At 36.3% G+C, this 25,229-nt stretch overlaps 2 protein-coding genes across 2 annotated transcripts in view; both read right to left on the bottom strand.

Annotated features, from left to right (window-relative positions):
• LOC139129530 (uncharacterized) overlaps positions 1 to 25,229 on the bottom strand; it is a 263,263-nt gene that overhangs the window by 52,468 nt on the left and 185,566 nt on the right. The gene's annotated exons all lie outside the window — the stretch shown is intronic.
• LOC139124943 (uncharacterized) lies at positions 1,493 to 13,971 on the bottom strand. Its single transcript, XM_070691061.1, has 4 exons — positions 13,378 to 13,971; positions 10,953 to 11,103; positions 4,161 to 4,302; positions 1,493 to 3,527 (listed from the first exon to the last, which is right to left on the bottom strand). The coding sequence occupies exons 1-4, from the start codon at positions 13,605 to 13,607 to the stop codon at positions 3,388 to 3,390; spliced, it is 663 nt and encodes a 220-aa protein (XP_070547162.1). The 5' UTR covers positions 13,608 to 13,971; the 3' UTR covers positions 1,493 to 3,387.

Raw genomic sequence — 25,229 nt, 5'->3', positions numbered from 1 at the left:
AGAATACATTTCAGCTTTTTGTGTGAGGTTTCAAGTAATTTAATGAAAAAGAGATCACAAATCACAAGAAATAATTATGTCAATTACTTGAAGTACAATTAGCTATTCATGTCAAAAGGGACAATAATTGTAGAATTTAACTTCATTTACAGTTTGGCTTGTAATTGTGCACTATAGCACTATGTGCATAATCGTCAACATTTAACAAAATATACATGTAAATTAATTTATATGGCAAGTTTGTTAGTGAGAAAATAATGTAATAGTTATCCCTAGACTCCCATGAAAAGTGAATTAATATTCTTGGGTGAAATTCTTATGTTATATTTGTTGTTCACATTTGGTCCTCAAAACACCCCATTTTAATCCCAAACATTTATATCAATTGTCAATCATTTATAAAAGCACATGTTTAGTTAATGTTTATTTTAAATAAGGTTATTCATGGCTTCGTCACGGACTTCAATGCATAGTGAATCAACACCTCGGTGAAATTCCGGAATCAATTACTTACACACACCTGTACTTGACACCACCCTATTCAAATCAAATACATTAATACCATTTATAGAATGTCTATAAATACAAATATTTAGCGGGTTTTGTACTATAAAAGATATTCATACTTTCCTAATATCTTAAATGTAAAGTGAATAAACATTTTTGTGAAATTTCAATCATCTAATTTCTTATACTCTTATTGACTTGAATCCACCCTATTCTAACCTAATATATTAATATCAAATGTCAAACGTCTATAAATTCACTGATATTGCTAGTTTTATGTTTGAAAAAAAATATTCGCAGTTTTCTCACAGACTACTATATATAGTGGATAAAGATATTTGTTGAAATGCAAAAATAGAATTTCTTGTACACACACGCACTTTTTACCTCACACTTCAAGCAAAGCACATGCATCGATATAAATTATCAAAGGCGTGTAAATGTACAGATAGGGCTTATTTTGTAGGGAACATTGTTAATGATTTGCCCGATCAACTTTTGTGTATTATGAGTTGACATTTGTTGCTGAAGCACGATATCAGCCACATCTTGCCTATTTATAGTTGCGATAATTTCGCAAAAATGATGACTCTTCCTAAAGGGCATGAGTGAAATGTCTTGAACCATCAAAAATTGCTTGTGGGTAAAATGGCAACCCTCCCAAATGAAACACCGGCTTAACCCCTGTGTACTTTCTGTCCTGTCCCTTAATATTGTTGTTCAATTCTCATCGCTCATAGTGAGAAATGTTACCGCATTACTACAATATTTGGTCAACTACCATCTCCTGAGGTCAACTCTGATGTATGAGCTCAATTATTTACACCGTATAAATTCGCTCTTTGTGCTGTGCGATGACATCTTAAATCATCAATCGCGGTCTTCAATCATAATCCTACTCATCAAATCTTACGTACTTGGCTGAAGGGATAGCGGTGGACATTATGTTGGCGAACACCTCTGGAGAGGTAGAGTTGAGAAGGATCCTTGAAAAAAGTAGGGTACAGAGGGGCGGTTTGACAATACTGCTGGACAGAAAGAGGGGGATTCGAAAATGCCACTGATCGGAAGTATTGTAATGAACTAATATTGTACACAAAATAACATCAAAATGAAGTAAAAAAAAATATTTCTGAAACATTTGTCGTGCCGTGCGAAGGATGTGTTAGATACGTTATTAGAGTGATTGATACATGTCAGTACAAAAAGACCATGTGGGACCCCTTTCTATACAACCACCAACGACAGAGTGATTTCAAGCGGACCATTTTTCTTATTGACTGACTACGAGGTGCTAGCTGATTATGTGCACAGACAGCGGAGTCTGACGTTGGGTATCACGGAAATAAAGCCTCAGTTTCGGAGTTCAAATGTTTTTGGAAATTTCGGTCAATGCGAATGATGCAACGTGGCATTCACAAGGCACCATTATTAGAAACAAAAAGATCACTGGCCTTATTAATTTATTCATAGTAATATTTTAATTTATTCATAGTGATATTTAAATATATCACGCGTATGTACAATCATATTCCTGGAAATGCACTCGAAAATGTATGATTAGTTGCATCTGAGCTCGGGTGTTGTTGCTAATGTGTTGTGTCAGTATTTACGTGACGACACTAGCACAGCGCCGCCAGTGGTGAACTGAGTGGAACACTTTGCTTTAAATTTGACATTACAGAACAAAACTTGAAAACGATAGCTAGCTGATAACAATAAGTATACTTTACAGTGAAAATCTTGAATTTAGTCTACATAGCCAATGAGGAATAAAATATTATTTCCGACTTTCCGTAATGTTGTGATGATGAAAAGTGTGCACTTTAAGTATACACCAAGGGATAGATGCTACCACAAATGTTTACACAACCACATGAGTTCACCATGTAGAGAAACAAGAGCACATTTTACTATGAAGCGTTAATAAACATTGTTCATTTTATATCTTATGTTACTTGGAATGAATAACCCGATTTGTTGTAACACGCTCACCATATTATGCACGCAGACGCATGGTTCACCGCCAATTCGACGGTCGTAACGTAAAGGTTCGAAGTGTACGTTAAATGTGCAAATGGAAACTATTGCGGTCGGTTATATCGTATTCAATTAAGTAAGGGAAGGGGTGTTGATGAGCAGAATTTCTGTTGTGCGACCAGCGAGTTTAATAAATGTTAAAAGCACAGCCAGTCACTTGACTGGCATGTGATCTTCACGATTATACCAGTAAAACCTCAAATAAAAGTTCTGTATATTAAAAGAGATTGTCTAAGTTTACGATGGACGTTGAGTCACAGCAAAGACCTTCACAGTCGCGTAGTCACACGTTTGACCTTTGGCGCTGTATTCCCACATTATTGACCTTTTGGACTGATTTCTTGGCCCTTTAACTCAGGTCATTCTCTTCCTCCATTGATGACCTTTGTGAATCTCCTTCGACATTGTTGTCCTTTGATATTGTCTTGCTACACTGTTGACCTTTGGCCTTCTTAACCCAAAATGACGACCTCTGACTGTATACGTACTTCACACCTCTCAGTTTTTCTACGATTGTCGACCTTAACATTGATTCATACATTGTTGATACCAATGTTATTTTTCGTAAGATTTTCGAAGTCAGTCTAAATTTCTCAAGCTTTGTATCATTATATAAGTCGAGTAACAAGAAAGTAAAACATTCTGTTAACAAATCTGGAATGAAAGCCAAAGAGCTTTATAATAAGCCTCCACAAGTGGCAGATCAGTAAAGTATTAAAAATAAGAATCCGAAAGTCTGTCTCAGATGCACACTCTACGTAACTTATGTTGTTCTCTCGTACATCCAGGGAGCTCCAGACTGGAAATAGAGAGTTGCTTCTTCATGATTTTAAATAGAAATTATCGCCTAACAGCAACGTCGTCGGCAATCCAGGATACAACATCAGTCATTTTCACCGTTTTGGCATTCCGTACTCGTCTTACACTCTTGACATTGCCTTCCCAACTTGAATGTGCACTTGCAATGTAAACATGGGAACCTGCACAATGTTGGAAAAAGAGTAGAAGATGAAGGTTTCTGTCATAGCAATGATAAAAATTATACAATAACACCGATGGACGGGTATACACGTGTGATGGATAGCCGGCCTGAACCGCTTAGCCAGTTTTGTCTGGAGTAAACTGTACCCAAATGTTAAAAGACTATACCTCGGGAAGGGTCACTCTTTGGATGTACCCTGTACATAGCAGTTCAAACAACGCAGCACAAACTCTAACATTTCCTTGTTCAATGTTGCGGTGTCAAAAGTCGATCTTTCAACAAATATCTAACATCTAAAACTCTACAATTGATGTACAAAGTGCTTGAACCAAACATCAGACCTACATCCAAAGAGGGATCAAAAGCACACAATTCACTTTTAATTTCCTCGTCCAAAGTATATTGAAAGAGCAAGGGCAATGTTAAACCCATGATACACTTACAGAGTGCTGCAGTTACACGTGCATACACACTTAGGGTATGACAGTTTCATTGTATTTACACTTAGGTTATGACAGGGTATTAAAGTTTCACGTCTATAAACACTTAGGTATGACAGTGTTGCAGTTAAATATACAAGAACACTTGATGTATGACAGAGTGTTGCTGTTACATTTGTATTAACACTTACGTGCACATATCTCCTGCTCTACGAGAGACCAAAAATAGTTGTCGCGTTTGTATTTTTCGACATCCGGGAACTTTTGCGGAGCGATATCGTCTTTACTGACGACGTTCGGCACATGAGCATCCTTCATGAACTTCAACATAACCTGGAACAACGATCAGATCACAACGATTAATCTTTTATGGCGGCGACATCTATGTTACAAGACAAAAACTGTTTCAAATTCTGGGAAACTGCGGTTCCTGTCATCTTGCCGAGGTTCTCTTGCTTACTGAGACTTAAAACAGTTGGTATCAGGAGCGCAACTCATATTCAAAGCCTTATGTATTCGGACTTTTTTGAATGATGCAAGTTACAGATACTTTTGATTCGACTATGTCTATTAACCAAAAGATCATATTTTACAAAGGCAGACAATTTTACAACCATGAAAACAAAAGTAACCGGTATAAAGGTTGATCACATTATGTGCTAACATCTACCGTCAAAGTTGAGATAAGTGGACTTCAAATTAAAAACTGTTTTCGGACATTTTTTGTACACCGGGCTGATTAATTATCAAATAAACAGAAAACAAGGATAGCAAAAGAGAACATATTAGAAAAAAGTCAATATAGATAGATAGCAGGGTGTATACATTTTCTTTACTTATTGTTGGTTGTTTGGATTTCCCTTAATTTCTTGGTTCTATTTGCATGTTATATGCTTGTTTAGTTTTCTAACTATTTATTGTCTTCTTGTACTTTTAATTCGAAGAACAGTTTTCTTCAGCCCGTCTCTTTATTTCTGTGCTCATTTATTTCTTTGTTGTTCAAAATGAAGTCCCTGTAACTGTACACGATATCATTTATCATTTTCCGGGCATTGTAGTGAAACTGCTTCTCATCTTCACATATTGACTGGTCATCATTGTAACAGTATTTCTACGTTTCCCTAATGGCCTTTGATTCGACCCTACAACCGTCTAGTTTACAGGACCGTCAATCAAAGGAAGCCGACCGTTATGAGATGACACACAAGCTTGAAAGGGAACAAACGTATACTTTTAACCGAGTATGATAAGTGAATGTTTTTGTAACATACTTTACCCCATTTTCTTACAAAAAAAATTTAAATCTCTTTGCTTGTCTCGGTTGTAAACAAATCCGCCACTTCAGTTAATGTTTCAAGAACTTTATATGCATAGATTGCGCTTTCAAAATTTACCTAGATAAAACCAGTCTAAACTGTTACCCGGTCGGTTGATAGTCCAAAAGCTGCACTGTATATTGAGAGGTTAATAGCTGTACCAAGATTACAATGGCATATTAAACATGACAATGATTTGACGAACACGCCAGATATTTTGGTTGAATTGTGTTGCTTTGTAATAAGCTAACCATAATCTGCGTTTTCATACGAAAAGAAATTTGCCTGCTTCAACGGTAGCCTGTTGTGGTAAATAGTTTGATGGCATAAACTATTATATGAGAAAAGTGCGAATTTGACTGAGTTTGTTCAGTTTCTTTTTTGTCAACACGTTTTCGTTCTTGGCCTATGTGCTTGGTAACTTACGATGTTGAATACCTTTTAGCGCGTACCAGAACTAACGTTATCGAATTATTGATAGGCTATGCATTTTACATGGCGATTGTAGACTTGTGACTGTCACAATACAAAATAAATCCGAGTTAGAAAGATTACTTTAATTCGGGAATGATGTACAGCAAAGCAATTTGACAAAACTAAATTATTTAGGAACAACCGTGAGATCACAAGAAAAGATGACTCTATCGCTTTATAATATCCAGATAGTCCGGATATGCAAAATGAATAGGCCTCATCATCTGAAAATCAATAGGCTGTAGTAAATAAAACAACTTCTTCTTGCCATGCCATAGCTATATAAGAGACATCGTCCTAAAATTGGTAAATAAAAGAGCATGTACGACTTGCTCCACGTCATATTCAGTGGAAATTCACAACTGTCTATGGTCTAGATCGCAATTACAGAGCCCAAGCACTTGCAAAAACTGGCAAAATCTATCAGAGTTACAAGTCGTAGCATTCTTATGCCGTTAGGAGCTTCATTGTAACAAATATAAAGGGTGTAGCACTTGTGGTTACTCATGGATTGTCATATATGTGAAATCGGGGTCAAAGGTTTTCTTAGTCAAGTCAGTTTGATCCTAACTTTATCGCTGCATACCAAAATCAGACCTCTAGCTCTATTGATAACACCAGAATAAGATATGTGCATATCTAATAAGGTACAGAATGTGGAGCCATTAGGTGCTTCATATTACCAAATGTACCTAATCTGAAGGCATTGGCACTTCTGGTTACTTATTAATGAGCATACGAGCATACAGTGAAATCAAGTGCAAAGGTCATGAGGTTTACATGTTATTTGGCAAAGACCCTGTTCCCATATTTACCCCTGTGGACCAAAAATCAGATCTCTAGCTCTATTGGTAAGGCCAGAATAAGATATGTGCATACTAAATGATCTACAGGATGTGGTGCCTTTAATGTATTCGTCCAACCAAATATGGGGGCAGTAGCATTTGTGGTTACTGATATATGAACATATTAGTGCACTCGACTTTCAATATTTATTCCTGTATATCAGAAACCAGACCTCTAGGTCTATTGCTAAGCCCAGAAAACGAAATGTGCACATTTAATGAGGTACAGGATATGGTGCATTAAGGTTATTCATCCCATCAAATATGGAGGCAACAACACTTGTGATTACTGATTTATGAGTAGACTAGTGCAATCGAGTTTAAAAGTCATGCGGGTCACATTTTATTTTGGCAAGAAACTTTAAGACGATTGGAACTAATTTGGGAAAATTGGATGAGAGTAATTACAACGAAATTTTAATGTAATCTAAATATTTAGAAAGTAAATTTTGCAAAATGATAGAATACTGTTAAAAAAGTAAAATATGTTTCCAACGAACAAAACAACAAAAATACATCTATTATTGCATATCGCTTAAATCGAATTAACTTCTTTAAAAATGTTTTAATTTTGTGTAAATGCCATAAAGAAACAAAACAAAATTCATAAAATATCTCTAATTGATGACTTTTGAGTCGGGCCACTTTTGAAATGTTCTTTGCTTTTTTTCATCAATTTTGGCTTAATAAACTCTAAATGTAGTCAGTGTATTTTTGAAGTGACCCTGACTGACTTCATAGTTAATCGATCGGGAAACTTAATTTTGGTAAAGGCAAAGTGACAAATAAACATTGGACCTGGAATTTCAGTATCAAGAAAGTAAAGATAAGTTCAAACATTTTCATTCAAATATAAATATTGTTCATATGTATTGAACAATATTGCATTGGGTACAGACATGCAAAGATTCTTACTCATGACATTTGCACAACATCAAAAATTTCGGATATAATTTAAAGATGGTTACAAAATACAGTGTAATAAACAAATACTTAAATTCTTGAGAAATAGTGTCAATCCAATTATCCAAATTTAGTTCCAATCGTGTTCTTTGTTCCTATATGCAGCTCTGTATACCAAAAACTGGACCTCTAGCTCTATTGGTAAGCCGAAAATATGATATGCGTTTATTTAATGATGTATAAGATGTGGTGCATTAAGGTTATTCATCACCATCAAATATGGAGGCAGTAGCACTTGTGGTTACTGATTTATATGCATATTTGTGAAATTGAAGTCAAAGGTCCTCTGGTTCACATTGCTTTTTGGCGAAAACCATGTTTCCATATTTATCCCTGTAGACCATAAATCTATTGGTAAGCCATGAAGAAATGATGTGCATATTAAATGAAGTACAAGATGTGGTGCATAAGGTTCTTCACTCATCCCATCAAATATGGAGGCAGTAGCACTTATTTATGAACATACCCGTGCAATCGATTTCAAAGGTCATGCGGGTTACACTATATTTTGGCAAGAAACTTTGTTTCCATTTGTAGCCCTGTGTTGGACCTCTAGCTCTATTGGTAAGCCGAAAATATGATATGCGCATAATTAATGAGGTATAGAATGTGGTGCATTAAGGTCTTCATCACCATCGAAAATGGAGGCAGTAACATTTGTGGGCACTCAATTATACGCGTATTTGTGAAATTGAGGTCAATGGTCATCTAGTTCACATAACTATTTGGCACAAAGTTTTGTTCACATATTTATCCTTATATACCAAAAGTAGACCTCTGGCTGTATTGGGCAACCCATAATTAGATATGCGCATAATTAATGAGGTACAGGATGGGGCAGCAAAAGTTCCCCAATCTTACCAAATATAAAGGATGTAGAACTTGCAGTTACTGATTTATAGGCATATATACATATTCGAGGGAACAAACTAAGGTCATCGATGTCACATGGCATTTTCTCAAAAACTTTTCTTCAATACTTATGACTAGAAGCTCCATTGGCAAGCCGAGAATTAGATATGTGTATAATTAATGAGGTACAGGTAGTAACCGGTCAAGTGACATTTTATCAAAAACCCTTGTTCCCGTGCTTATCTCTGTATATCAAACGTCCGATAAGGGTCATACAAAGTCATAAAAAAGTTCTAAGAAAAATTTGGCATGATGCAATTAATGAGGTATAGGATGTCATAAACCAGATGTGAACTGAATGTGCTCACGTGGTTTACAAAATCTTCATTACATACAGTGGTACGTTTCACAAACAACCAGATATCTGTTATATCATTATATTTAGCAGGTTTCATCAACTTTCGCGCAGTACTCTTGGAGTTAAATCACGAATTACAAAACTTCATTAATATGCAAATGAGGTGTTTATAAACTTGACACTGCTCAATAGATATCTTTTAGATCAACATCTGTAGCATGTTTCATCAAATTTACTGCTGTAATTTTAGAGTAATATCAATAATTACAAAATTCATTAAATATGCAAATGAAGCCTTAATTAACTTGTCAGTGCTCAGTGCTTCTCCCGACAATTAGATATTTATCAGATAAATATCTGAAGCAGATTTCATCAAATTTGGTGCTTTAATTTCAGAGTTATATCACTAATTGCAAAGTTCAATAAATATGCAAATTAACCGCTAATTAACTTCAAACTACTAAATGCTTCTCAACATAGTCAGATATCTGTCGGATCAGTATATGCAGCAGATTTCATTAAAATTTGGAGGAGTTAATTCGGAATTATATGACTACATTATATGACATATTGATAAAATATGCAAATGAGCTATTGCTAACTTAACACTGCCCACTGCTTCTCAGTACAGCTAGATTTCTATCAGATCAATATTTGTAGCGGGGATCATCAAATTTAGTGTAGGAATTTCGGAGTTATATCACTAATAACAAAAGTTCATTAAATATGCAAATGAGCAGAAAATTGACATGACACTCACATTATCATCATAATGTTCTGAGATTGTCATCTGTCAAAACTTTTATGAAAATTTGTGCAGCATTTCTCGATATATGTCGACACTGCTATTACAGTCTCCGTAGGAAACCATTGTATGAAACTAATGATTTTTCATAACTTCATTGATATGCAAGCCACACTTACCAAAATCTAACCAGTTCTCATTATTAGCATAGAGTACCTGTCTACCAACTCTGATTTGAATCCGTTCAGGAGGTTTTGAGTTATCGTGTAAACAGACAGACACAAACACACACTCACACACACATGCAGACAGACAGACATCGCTGCGACATTAGCTCACGTGTGTGAACACGTGAGCTAAAAATAGTTGGAAGAAAAATTTGGCATGATACTATTGACGAGGTATAGGATGTAACACTTCAGAAGTCTAATCCCACCAAATGAGAGTGTAAACCCTTGTCATTACGGATTTATCGGCAAATTGTGAAATACAGGTCAAAGGTCTTCCTGCTTACATGAAACTTTGTCAAAAACCTGTTCTCCCATACTTATCCAAGCATACCAACAATCAGACTCTACCTCTATTGGCCAGCCGAGAATAAGATATAAGCATAATCAATGAGGTACAGGATGTGGTGTCATGGGGTTCCCTGCAGATCAAATGAGTATGGCCCCTGTTTATCATTTGACTTTTTAAAACGCGTAGGCATGGTCTAAATCAGCGAGAAGTGATACTTCTATACATATCCTTCAGTTAGTACATTTACCCTAGCAACTTTGTTTTGAAAATAAAATCATGAAAATAATGCATACAATTCTCAGCTATTGGGGCTCTAATAAGCCCTGCGCATTTGAAAAGGCTGCAGGCAGCGGTTTCGAAGATCTAGCCTGGCAAAACTATTCCGAAAGAAGAAGAAAAGGAAAAAGAAGAAAGTTGAACCCAGTAAAATCAAAAGGGGCCTAAGCCAAAGTGAGAGAGCTTGGGCTCCTGATTATTCATAAATATTTTATATTTACAGATTTGAAAATATAGAACAGCGCAATATACCTGAAGCGATACAATGAGCGTGTACACACTACATAACATAACCTCAAGCATGAGTGGCTCCTAAAATTGTCCGATATTCAGAATTCTGATTTAAATTAAATGAACCTCGGCTGCATTGCCATGTTGGCGCTAAGTAAAACGACAATTGTGATGAATGATGGTCGTATCTTTTTCGTACATCTCTTGTAAAAAATGATGCCTGGCATTTAGAGTATCGTCATATGTTTCTCTAGGGCACTGAACAAAGCATTTTTCTCCGTTACAGGCTATTACTGTCATGACATAATCTCTTTTAGACCATCTGTTTCAAGAAAAGGTTAACCCTTGATAACAGCAGGGCATTGTGACAGCTGGCCAGTAAACCCATCAACCGATGTAATTACCTTAGCGTGTCTTGGCAGGGCAACATAAACACAACTTAAATTTTGCTTTTCTACAAAATTGCGAATGTCTTTTGCTGCAACTTCACCCGTCTTGTTCATATTCTTTACCAACCTCAGGCTCCTTTCATCACAGCCGCGTGGAGGCGCACATCTGAAATTTAAAGGAACGGTTCATCAAAGAGTTTTTCTGAACGCTGTGTCATCCGTGCGGAATACAAACCAGTCCACAAATGGTTGCACATTTTACATAATTTATTTTGTGACAACTGGGGTCTTAACGTTCTTCGGTAAACCATATAAAAGAAAAGCAGTGGACATGTAGGCAAATTTCACATACAGTCAGTTCACATGATCATTTATATTAAAGATGGGCCAAATTTCAATCTTTGATTTGTTTTCTTTGCACTGTATTTCTTAACTATAAATTTTAATTACTCTCTACGCGGTACCTTTTTCGTCCAACCTTATTTTTAGTTGACGAATAAAAGTAAGCATTATGCTGAAATATGCTGAAGTGCCAAATACAACATGAGATGTTCGTATTGCTGTGTACGCTAAACGACGTCAATAACTGCTATCGTGAATGTTAACAACAAATTCAGGTTGAAATCACTCACTTCGGAAGCCTTCATTTTTACGAAAGGAAGAGTTAACATCCGTCGACATTATACTCAAAGTCAAACGATTAATAATCGTAGGCGAAAGTGTCCAAACTAGAAATGTGTGTTCCATTTTACTGTTATCGTAATTTTAAACTGTCGTCGTATTCACAGAAAGGTCGTGAACTTTTACAGATGGAATATTATTGACAATGGCTAAAGTTCTATTTATAGAGAAATTCATGACAATAATTTCAATAAAGAGACAGTAAATAGCTGCCAAGGTTGTACTCATATCCCATCACTTAACACTACATTGAATTATAATATCGGCGGGGACACTTTTCGCACAAGACGGTCTGAAGTGAGTCATATTTTACATGGAAATAATTTAAAAAATATTGAACGAAATGCATTTGATATCACAGAAATAGTACATAGTTTTATACAGACAGCACGCATAGAATTCCACGTACACTACAAGTAGGATTCTACCAACAACAGTGCTGGGATATACATTTCTAGTTGTGACAGCTTGGCTAAAATGATCATTTAATTCTGAGGGTCACTTTTCATCTGAAGTTCACTACTCCCCGTAAAGGAAGTTGACATCCGTGAAGGCATTATCCGCTCGCACGGGATGGCGTACGTACCCACGTACGCGCCTACACTGTACATACTTATGTACAGATGTATGTCCTTGCACATTAACAGCTCCAAAACAGTAGCACCTACCATCTTTGTATTCGATGTACAGGTGTACCGAGGAGTGGAGATGTGCTTTATTCAAATGGAACATGCAAGTGTCGAAAATATGCAACTGGGGTATAAAGGGAAAAATCTGCAAATTTCTAAAACTCTGTATCCACGCACCAGATTTAGTTGAAGCTTTGACTTTTCTTCGATTTGTTGACATTGTGGTGAAATTTGTATATTTGTATTATGCGCGATTTCCCCTTTTGTGGTCAATAAATCTTCTCTGATACTGAAAGTTCCATTGCTTTGAAACCTGTTTGTATGTATCTAGCGGTAAACTTAGGAGTATGTTCAAACTATGACAAAATATGCAAATTGTATTTTTGTGAGAATGTGAGCTGTTTTGAGTCACAAACGTTAAATATATCATTCTTGAATTGCCTGGTCGAATTGCAAAAAACTTGTGAACTGCTGCAAATTAACCTTTGCGTTTGTTGTGTAGGTTCATGCTAAAGTGTAAATGGGAAATTGAAGTTATCATCGGCAAAATGTATGCTAAATAATTAATGAGCAGCAAAACTGTAAACTTTTTGAAAATGTTTGTAACTGTGAGTAAGAGTGTAAGACAGGCGATGCCGATGGAATTTTCACAGAAACGCAACGGAAGACCTCCAAGCCAATAGTAAGCCGTTTTCTAAATATCACTGCTTTGTTTACATTAATTCAATGTGGTCCAATACCACAAGGGGACATATTTTCATTGGCATTGAGGATTGTATCATTAATTTTGATTTACCAGTGTATATGTGTGTGTCTATTGAAACAGTTGCCAACCATCGGCATTTAAGGGATTATGCATCAAAATGCGCTCAAATGCACTTGACATTGTGATTATCACAAGCTAAGGCCAATAGAGGCTATTAAATGTCGTATGTACATTCACTCTGCCCTGCCACATCGAACCAAATGTAATGTGAGTGTCATTGACGCTATGTTTTCAAATAATTGTAACCATTCATTCCATTGCCACTGTCATTTCAATGATTGTTTCATTACAAAATTATTTTCTTTGTATCATGTTACACAATGGAACCTTCAACAAGACTTTTCAAGGAATGATGCATACATACCCCTCTCCAGTTCTGTTTCGCCAGTGGACAGCAGCGTATGGTTTCCCGTCACATATCTTCTCCGAGATCTGTTGTGCCGTTTTCCGTATGTGAGGAATTAGAACAACTTGTTTATCGAGTATATTTGACAACTTTTCGGCGATTGGTTTAGGGTAAGGTGGCGGTCGCCAAAATGATGGTTCGTGGACAGCAACACATTCTAAAAAAGCTGAGTTTTCAAGAGCCCTCATCCTGTCGCTTAAAGTCTTTGGAAGATGCTTGACTTCTGGCAGAGAGACATGGTAGTGGTCTTTGTAATATTGTTTTTGTCGTTCATATTTTTCAGGGGAGTAGTTATGGATGCCCTTTCATTCAGTGGATTGAGTAATAACGTTTGTACAGAATAGTTGCAGTCATGATTAAACTCGTCTAATGTTGCAAAGTCGACGACTTCTACTAGTTTTTTGATGTCATATGTGTCGTTAACGTAGTGTTTGGTCGGTATTGCGTGGTTCTCTTGGTTGAGACCGTGAGCTCTGAACATCAACTCCACGACTGTTCTGTTGAAGTATAACGCAAATGCAACTCCTGATCTCCAAGCAGCGTACTGGACATTTGGTCCGTTAGAATCATAGTGCACGATCAAAAGGTAGCGACGTTTTGATACTCTTTGTTGAACAGTTATTGGTGATGTCATCTTCTGAAATATAGGAGAATACAAAAACTAATCAGGGTTAAGCAATTTTCGCCAATGAGAGAATATGCAATTTTTCCGTCTTCCATGGTTTGAAAACGTTTTATCAGGACTACACAGAACATGCGACCGTCGAATTCCCAGCTTTTCTTTCGGTTTCAGGTGACTTGTATATTCTTTTCTACAGAAGTGGTAAAGTATCAAATTTTTTTAAGAATTTTAGTCGTAAAATATTCTCCAGTACTGGGCGTCAAGAGATTTTATCATCCAAACCGTTATGTTACCATGCACACTATGTCCTCATATTGCAAGACGACATTTAATTTGTATTAGCAAAATGCGTAATCGTGTGGTGTGTGTTAGTAATCCAAGCAATGCGCCAAAATATATTTAAACACAGATTAGATTAACCGATTTTAAATTAGGAGGTGTCTTTTGTCGTATAAATGAAACGTGGATTTCGATTTCCCTCAAGAAGTGAATGCATATGGTGATTATATTTGCAACTGAAGTACCTTTTCTGAGTTTTTTTTCATCCAAAATATTCTTCCGGGCGTCATAGGATGTTTCATTGTTCTTCCGGTCCGCAACATCGCTGTCATTCCAGTCATATTTAATGGAATTTTTGTCAGGCTTGTCACTCATGCTTTTATAAGAGGACACCATCTCTGAGCTTTTTGTTCCTACCAAATTACTGAACACTCTCCCAGGTTGTTCTGTTGGTTCCACAGATCTGTTCTCCAAATCAGGGTTTTGATGAACGGAATCTTTCTCAGAACGCTGCTTTGGTGGCGAAATTCCGGTCGTTGTCGAACTGAACACTATTCGAGGTCTTCCCATCAGATCAATTTCTTGGAAATGAAACAACAAAATCAAACAGCAAAAGAAGAGTCCAACACTACAAAAGACTTTCGCTCTTTGGAACCACATTGATCCTGCCATGGTGACAATTAAGAGAAACTAGCGCTTCAATTAAACACATCTGGGCAACAAGACCGGAGCCGCGTGACCATTTTGCATAATCAATATCAGCGATTGTTACAGCTTTAGCCAATCAAAGCCATTTTACAACAGTCTGCTTTCGTTCAGTAATATTTCATATTGCGGGGCTATCAGGGACTGGAGAGAAATTACAGGGGGGGGGGGCGGGCTTTGTTTTTCAAAAGGACGCTGGACTTAAAATGTTAACCTAGTCCTTCAAATGTGTTTGGAAGAGAAAGTGTGGCCCTCCCCGATTTTCATTCGCAAAACAGTGACCTTTTCTCTTTATTTCGTGTAAATAATATTTTAGGCCTAATTGACATATAATTTTTCATTTGACCTTCGAAATTCAAAGAAGGCTTTTCAGCCTTTACAAATGGTCGCTTTTGTGTGAGGTTTCAAGTAATTTAATGAAAAAGAGATCACAAATCATAAGAAATAATTATGTCAATTACTCAAAGAAGAATTGGCTATTCAAAATCAAAAGGGACAAGTGCTTTTAGTGTTTACCTTATTTACAGTTTGACTTGTAATTGTGCAAAGAGGACTATTATTGTTTGTCAAGAAACTTATTACAGCCTAAACGTCAACATTTAACAAAATTTACATGTACATTAACTTATATGGCAAGTTTGTTTGTGAGAAAATAATTTATTAATTATCCCGAGGCAACTATGAGAAGTGAATTTCTATTTTTGGGTGAAATTCTTTGTTGTTCGCATTTGTTCTTTAAAACACCCTATTCAACTCATGAACATTTATATCAATTGTCAATTCTTTATAAAAGCACATATTCGGTTAGTTTTGTATTATAAATAAAGATATTCATGGTTTTCTCATAGGCTACAATATATAGTGAATCAACATTTCGGTGAGATTCTGAAATCAATTCTTACACTTACACGTGTACGTGACACAATAGTATTCAAATAAAATAAATGCATTTATACCAATTATCGAATTTCTATAAATACACAGATTTAGCTAGTGTTGCACTATAAAAGATATTCCTAATTTCCTAATAACTACAATGTAGAGTGAATAAATATATTTGTGAAATTTCCAAATCATATTGCTTTTACACATATTAACTTGTATCCACCCTTTTCTAACCAATTACAGTTATATCAATCGTCAAACATCTATAATTTCATAGATATCGCTAGTTTTATGTTTGCAAACATATTTATAGTTTTCTCATAGACTACTATGTATAGTGGATAAACATATTTGTTGGAATGCAAAAATCAAATTTCTTGTACACACATGCACTTTTTACCCCCCACTTGAAGCAAAGTACATGCATCAACATAAATTATCAAACGCATGTAAATGTACAGGTAGGGCTTGTTTTCTAGGAAACATTGTTAACAGTTTGCCTGATGGACTTTGGTGTATTATGATTTGAAACTTTTTGGTAAAGCACGACATCAGCCACATCTTGCCTTCTTATAGTGGTGATAATTTCGCAAAAATGATGATCTTCCCAAAAGACATGCGTGAAATATCTTGACCCTTCAAAAATTGCTTGTGAGTAAAATGGCAACCCTCCTAAGAGAAACACAAGCCCTACCCCATGTGTAATGTCTGTCCAGTCCTTTAATATTGTTGTTGTCAATTCTCATCGCTCATAGTGAGAAATATTACCGCATTACTACAATATTGGGTCAACTACCATCTCCTGAGGTCAACTCTGATGTATGAGCTCAATTATTTACACTGTATAAATTCGCTCTTTGTGCTGTGCGATGACATACATCTTAAATCATCAATGGCGGTCTTAAATCATAATCCTACTCGTCAAATCTTACGTACAGGGCTGAAGGGATAGCGGTGGACATTATTTTGACGAACACCTCTGGAGGTGTAGAGTTGAGAATGATCCTTGAAAAAGTAGGGTACAGAGGAGCGGTCTGACAATGCTGCTGGACAGAAAGAGGGGGATTGAAAAATGCTACTGATCGGAAGTATTATAATGAACTAATATTGTACGCAAAATAACATCAAAATAAAATTTAAAAAATATTTTTGAAACACTTGATGCGCCGTACGTTCCAGAGAGTGAAAGATCTTCTCCTATTCCTTAAAAAATAGGATGAAAAGAATAACTAATGAATTGGACTCCAGGGTATATACTTAGGATGTATTGGATAAGTTACCATAGTGACTGGTACATGTCAGTACAAAAACATGATGTGGGACCCCTTTCTATACAACCACCAACAACCGAGTGACTTCAAGCGGACTATTTTTCTTATTGACTGACTATAAGGTGCTAGCTGATCATGTGCACAGACTGCGGAGTCTGATGTTTGGTATCATTGAAATTAAGCCTCAAATTCGGAATTCAAATGTTTTTGCGAAAAAAAATGGGATAAATTTGGAAATTTCGGTCAATGCGAATGACGCAATGTGGCAGTCACAAGGCACCATTATTGGAAACAAAAATGTCACCGGCCCTATTAAATTATTCATAGTAATATTTAATTTATTCATAGTGATATTAAATATATTACGCGTATGTACAATCATTTTCCAGGAAATGCACTCGAAAATATATGATTAGTTGCATCGGAGCTCGAGTGTTGTTGCTAATATGTTGTGTCAGTCTTTACGTGACGACACAAGCATAGCGCCGCCAGTGGTTAACTGAGTGGGGCACTTTGCTTTAAATTTGACATCACAGAACAAAACGTGAAAAAGATAGTTAGCTGGTAACAATAGTTATACTTTACTATGAATTTCGTGAATTTATCCTACATAGCCAATGAAGAACAAAATATTATTTCCGACTTTCTGTAATGTTGCGATGGTGAATTAAGTATACACCAAGGGACAGATGCTACCACAAACGTTTGTGCAACCACATGAGTTCACTATATAAAGAAACAAGAACCCACTTTTACAATAAAGCGCTAGTAAACGTTGTTCATTTTATATCTTATATTACTTGGAATGATTAGCCCAGTTTGTTTTAACATGCTCACCATACTATGCACACAGGCGCATGGCTTAACGCGAATTCGACAGTCGTAACGTAAAGGTTCGAAGTGTACGTTAAACGTGCAAATGGAAACTATTGCGGTCGATGTCGTGTTCAATAAAGTTAGGGAAGTGGTGTTGATGAGCAGAATTTCTGTTGTGCGACCAGCGAGTTTAATAAATGTTAGAAGCGCAGTCAGTCATGTGACTGACATATGATCTTCACGATTATACAATTACATACTCAAATAAAAGTTCTGTATATCAAGACAGATCGTTAAAATTTGCGATGGACATTGAGTCACAGCGAAGCTCTTTACAGTCGCGTAGTCACACGTTTGACCTTAGGTGCTGTATTCCCACATTATTGACATTTTGCACTGATTCCCTGAACCTTTGATACAGGTCATTCTTTTCCTCCATTGATGAATCTCGTTCGACATTGTTGTCTTCTGATATTGTCTTGCTACACTATTGACCTTTGACCTTGCTTACCCAAAATGACGACCTCTGACTGTATACATACTTTATACCTCTTATGTTGACCACGATTGTTGACCTTGACATTGATTCATACATTGTTGATACATATGATATTTCTCGTAAGATTTGCGAAGTCAGTCTAAATTTCTCAAGCTATGTATCATTATATAAGTCGAGTAGCAAGAAAGTAAAACATTCTGTTAAAAAATCTGGAATGAAAGCCAAAGAGCTTTATAATAAGCCCCCACAAGTTTCAGATCAGTAAAGTATTAAAAATAAGAATCCGGATGTCTGTCTCAGATGCACACTCTACGTAACTTATGTTGTTCTCTGGTAAATCCCGGGAGCTCCACACTTGAAATAAGAGTTGCTTTTTCATGATTTTAAATAGAAATTATCGCCTAACAGCAACGTCGTCGGCAATCCGGATACAATATCAGTCATTTCACTGTTTTCGCATTCCGTACTTGTCTTACACTCATGACATTGCCTTCCCAACTTGAATGTACACTTGCAATGTAAACATGGGAACCTGCACAATATTGGAAAAAGAGTAGAAGATGAAGGGTTATGCATTAGCAATGATAAATTTAAAAAAATAACACCGATAGACGGGTATACACGTGTGATGCATAGTCGGCCTGAACATCTTGGCCAGTTCTGTCTGGAGTGAACTGTACCCAAATATTAAAAGACTAAACCTCGGGAAGCGTCACTCTTAAAATGTACCATATACATAGCAGTTCAAACAATGCAACACAGTTTCTAAAATTTCCTTCTCCAATGTTGCGGTGTCAAAAGTCGATAATTTGACAAATATCTAATATGTAAAACTCTACAATTGATGTGAAAAGTGCTTGACCCAAACATCAGACCTAGATTCAAAGAGGGGTTAAACGCACACAATTTAATTCTAGTTTCCTCGTCAAAAGTTTATTGGAAGATCAAGGGCAATGTTAAACCCGTGATGCATATGTGTATACACTCACAGAGTGCTGCACTTACATATAAATACTTAGCCTAAGGTACGACAGAGTGTTGCAGTTACCCTGTATATACACTTAGGGTATGAGAGATAATTAAAGTTACACGTTTATAAACACTTATGTATGACAGTGTTGCAGTTACATGTGCAAACAAAAACTTATATATGACAGAGTGTGGCTGTTACATTTGTATTAACACTTACGTGCACATATCTCCTGCTCTACGAGAGACCAAAAATAGTTGTCTCGTTTATATTTTTCTACATCCGGGAACTTTGGTGGAGCGATATCGTCTTTACCGACGACGTTCGGCACATGAGCATCCTTCATGATCTTCAACATAACCTGGAACAATGATCAGACCACAACGATTAATCTTTATGTACCAGCGACATCTACGTTACAAGACAAAAACTCACTTAGTTCTGGCAAAACTGCGGTTCCTGTCATCTTGCCGACTCAGGTATGTTAATGCATGGGCATAGGCTTACATACATGTAAAATCAGTTTGAACATACTTTTTAATCAGACCTGGTCAGAAAATTGTGAAAATTGCCACAAATATGTTTCGCATTTGATTAAGTTCAAATTTATCATAATATATTACCTAAGTCGGGTCACGTGACCATAATCTGTTATTTTCCCGCCAAAATTGTATATTGTAAATAACTGAATATTCCAACCGCTAACATCAAAATATTTAAAATATTATGACCAATTAATGTAAAATGGGATGGGAACTTGTGTTAGAACTAGTGGCAGATGCAAAATTATTGAATTTTGAATATTATTTCTTCACAAAAAACAACAAATACAATATTTTGACGTTTTACATGAATATTTTGAATATCAGAAAGAATTATAGATAGAGTTCATGAGTGCCATGTATTTTTGAAAGAATATGATAGATGTTGTTTCCAAAAGTGCAAAGAAAATCAAGAAAATTTAACGGTTTACGGTTGGAATATTAAAATTAATAAAGACGTAAATTTTGGCGGGAAAATATCAGATTTGGTCACGTGACTCAACTCGTCAAGATTTAGGCAGACATTTTTTTAAAGAATTTAATAATTCCAATAATTAGGCCAAATATCAATCAAATCTGGTGGTTTTTAAAGATAATTGATCATTTTCTTACTTTTGGGCTTGATGGGTACAAACACCCATGCATTAACTTACTTGAGGAGGTTCTCTTGCTTACATAGACTTAAAATAGCTGGTATCTCAAGCGCAATTCATATTCTAAGTTTAATGTATTCTGATTTTTTTGAATTAAACAAGTTACAGATACTTTTGATTCGACTATGTCCATTGACAGAAAAACCATATTTGACAGAGGCAGAAAATGTTACTATGATAAAAACAAAGGTAACCGTTTCAAAGGTTGATAAAATTATATACTAACATCTACCGTCAAAGTTGAGATAAGTTGACTGAAAAGTAACAACTGTTGTCGAACATTTGCTATACACCGGGCTTGATCATTACAAATTAAGAGAAAACATATGGATGGATGGATAGTCGATAGACTGATTGACACAATCTGTCAGAAAAAAATTCAAAATGTGCTGCAGAAAAACTTTAAACCTAATTTACGCATGTCATCTCTTTCCTATGAAATGGTCATCTTCTGTCTGTAATCTGTAAGGTCCATTTCATAAAAAGGTGTATACATTTTCTTTACTTATTGTTGGTTGTTTGGATTTCCCTTAATTTCTTGGTTCTATTTGCATGTTATATGCTTGTTTATTTTCTAACTATTTATTGTCTTTTTGTACTTTTAATTCGAAGAACAGTTTTCTTCAGCCCGTCTCTTTATTTCTGTGCTCATTTATTTCTTTGTGTTCATTAAAATGAGGTCCCTGTATAATAGTAAATGATATCTTTTAAACATTTTCCGGGTATTACAGGGTAACGGCTTCTTATCTTCACATATTGACTGGTCATCCGGGGAAAAGCATTTCTCCGTTTTCCTAGTGGTCTTTGAGTCGATTACAGAACAGTCTAGTTCACAGGACCGCAAATCGAAGGAAACATACTGTTATGAAATGACGCACAAGCCCGAAAGGTAACAAACGTACGATGACAAATAAATATGTTTTTATAAACAAATTCACCACTTCAGCTAAGGTTTTAAGTTTATTCATATGCATAGATTCGCTTTCAAAATTTACCTAGATAACACTTGTCTAAATTGTTACGCGTTCGGTTGATATTGCCAAAGCTACACTGTATATTTAGAGGTAACTATCTCTACCAAGATTACAGTTGCATATAAAACGTGATGATAACACGTCACGAAACGCCAGATATTTTGGTTGAATTGTGTTACTATGAAATAAGCTAACCATTATATAAGTTTCATACGAACAGAATTTCTGAGTGCCTCAAGGTAGCCTGCTGTGATAAATAGTTGATGGTACAAATATTATATGAGAAAAGTGCGAATTTGACTGAGTTTGTTCAGTTTCTTTTTGTTAACACTTCTGCGTTCTTGGCCGATGTGCTTGGTAATTTACGCTGTTGAGGTACCTTTTAGCGCGTACTAGAAGTTACGTTATAAGCTTATTGATAGACTATGCATGTTACATGGCAATTGTAGACTTGTGACAGTCACAGTACTAAATACATCCGAGTTAGAAAGATTAGTTTCATTCGGGAACGATGTTCGGGAACGCAAATCAACCTAACAAAATCCAACTATTTGGGAACAACTGTGAGATCATAAGAAAAGATGACTGTGTCGCTTTAAATAAGTTTTGTCATCGAAGAAACAAACTTTGTAATACCGAGATTGTGAGAATCTGCAAATAAAACAGGCCTCATCATCTGAAAATCAACAGGCTGTAGTAGCTAAAACAAGTTCTTCTTACCATGCCATAGCTTTATAAGGGACATCATCCTAAAAATTGGTATTTATATAAGAGCATGTACGACATTGCTAAACGCCATAGTCAGTGGAAATTCACAACCGTCTATGGTCTAGATCGCAATTATAATTTAAGATGGAAGCACCTTCAAAGGGCCCCAGCACTTTAAAGCACTGGCGAAATTTAATGTACCAGAGTTACAATTCTAACCTTCTAATGTCATTGGGTGCTTCGTCCTATATAAAGGGTGTACCACTTGTTGTTACTCATTAGTAGGCATATATGTGAAATGGAGGTCAAAGGTTTTTTGAGTCACTTGATATTTTGGTAAAATGTGTGGGGCAAAATTTTATCCTTGTATACCAACAATCAGACATCTAGCTCTATTGCATAGCCAAGAATTATATATGTGCATATTAAATAAGGTACAGGATGTTGAGACTTCAGGTGCTTCACATTACCATATCTACCAAATATGAATGTAGTAGCACTGCCTGTTGCATTAGAGGTGAACCATTGATAAAATATAATATGTGCATATTGAATGAGATACAGGGCTTACCCCTCGTCGGTGATTGCTCTGATTGACACGATTTCGAGTAACTTGCAATGAAAACCATTGGTTGACACATGCCAAATTCCAGTCGTAAGGGCGAGGTGACCATTTGCCCGACGTAAGGAGGGCAAATTGTCTCCTGCCCCTAGGGTACATAGTCCCATGTTTGGGCTATAATATTTTTATTACATGCCTCTCTTACACAGTTTTCACTCAAAATATAAAGATTTATTGGCAAATAATAATCCAATGCTTTATTTCCATCTTAGATGAAAATCCGTTTAAAATGGAACGATTTTCATCATCGAATGGCGCATTGATATATTTAAACTACTGTTATGCGGTTTATCAATTTTTTTCTGCAAAATTTTCCAAAACCGGATTTCCTGTGCAAAACATGAAATTTGACATTTTTACATCAAAAAGTTGTCAAGTTGAAAATAGTTCCAGTTCACTTCAGTCCAATGATGACTATGCGGCCCGCGACATAATCGACGAGTTACCGTTGAATCCTATGGAGCGCGCGACGTTCGATATACGAGGCATGTAATAATAACTCGTTTGAGCTCATTCATACCTTGACTGGCGAAACACTGGAGATGGACGAAACGTGCACAATTAGAGGTTATAAACGGTGCGCTCGGGTATTTGGTTGCGGATATAAGACCTCTAGGGTGAAAATTAGCATATTTGGGGGAAATAATCACCGAGCGAAGCGAGCGAAGCGCACCGTTTATAACCTCATTATAATATGTTAAAGTTAAAAACAAGTGGACAATGTCGTTATCTAGGACCGAAGTTGGAACGAGAGTTCAGAAGCGCCCAGCCTCATACAAACTCCAAAAAGAAACGTTTAAGAACGTGCGCGCGTGCGCAGTTGAACTTGAATAATTTTTCTTCAAAAAAACACTCAAAAAACTTTTAAAAATTATATTATCGTTCCATAGCCTCCGCTGCTTACTTAAACTCTTCATTTGTTGGTTCGTCAAGCTACACTAGACTAAAATTTAACCATCAAGCCATAGACTTGTTCGACATTATGGCGCGTTGAGCTCTCAAGTTGGCTTTCGAAATTTGCGCGAGCTCAAAAATGTTACGCGGCGCGCAGGTTTTCTTGCTGTGAACATAAACCAGCCAATCAGATTGCTGGATTCCAGCTAAGCATATTATAATACGGAATAACTCGTCGGCGTATGAGCACATTTTCTTTATTAATGTAGCAGATGTCGCTAATTACAACTGCATTCAGAGGTAAACTTTTGGTAGCCCGTATTTGTTGAAAAAATTCCCGACTAGCAAAATTTCTGTCGGTGTCACAACTGGGCCTCGATCGCAGGCAGTGTTGCAAGTGTTCTATCAGAATGGGTCCTACCAGTTACTGCTGCCCGTCACTACCCGACAGGAAATTTACCTTCCAATATCAATATCTGTAATCAGTAGATATCTCTGTACCAGAGACCATTATTCTCTATAAAACCAAACAAAATAATAGTCTCAGCCGTCGAATGTCCAGTGAGTTGCAACGATCATCTGTGGTACGTCCATGCAACGATGATCGTAACCGGCATCTCAACACTGCCTGCCAGGAAATTAGCGCTCCAATTATATATTGATGAAAGCTTTGAGACAGGACTCAGTCATTGTGAGTAAAAACAGACGCATATTTTGTAGCGTTCTATAAATGTGGTAGTACTCTTCGGGGGCTGATGCACATCAACACAGGCTAAACATCAGCAGCTCTTTGGTGTTGAGACATCGAATCTTGACAGTACGGCAGTCGACGGGTAGCGTAGTTGGACCGGTCGGGAAGATCATGTGATCGCTACATATAGACCTTTCAATCTAGGTTTGTTCCAGCAAAGTCATTTTTGTACCTATCATTATTTCTACTCTATAAAGATAAGTATCTTCAAATTTCATCCGTAACTTGAAGAACCATGTGAGTTTCTGTTCTAATGTTTTGATGTAAAAGCATCAACACCAGTCAACTCTCGTCGAAGTGTCAACCATTTATTCGTAGGGAGGGAAATGTAAATGTCATAGAACACGTGCATACTGAGGTTGTCAATATTTTCAAATCGACAAGAAAATAATTATATTTTGATTAGATAAATTACAAACAATATCAAATTATTTTAAAATATCTTCATATGATAACAAATATAAATTGTTATTTATACCTCAATGGGTGAACCAACGACTACGACAACAACAACAACAAGAAAAGGAAAAAAAGAAGAAAGTTGAATCCCAGTAAAAACAATAGCGCCTAAGCCAAAGAGAGAGCTTTGGCTCCTAATAATCGATAAGTATTTCATATT

The sequence above is a fragment of the Ptychodera flava genome, chromosome 3 (genome assembly GCF_041260155.1).
Source record: "Ptychodera flava strain L36383 chromosome 3, AS_Pfla_20210202, whole genome shotgun sequence".
NCBI classification, from domain to species: domain Eukaryota; kingdom Metazoa; phylum Hemichordata; class Enteropneusta; family Ptychoderidae; genus Ptychodera; species Ptychodera flava.
The sequence above is the reverse complement of the archived record's forward strand: the minus strand, read 5'-3'. Positions and strand labels throughout refer to the sequence as shown.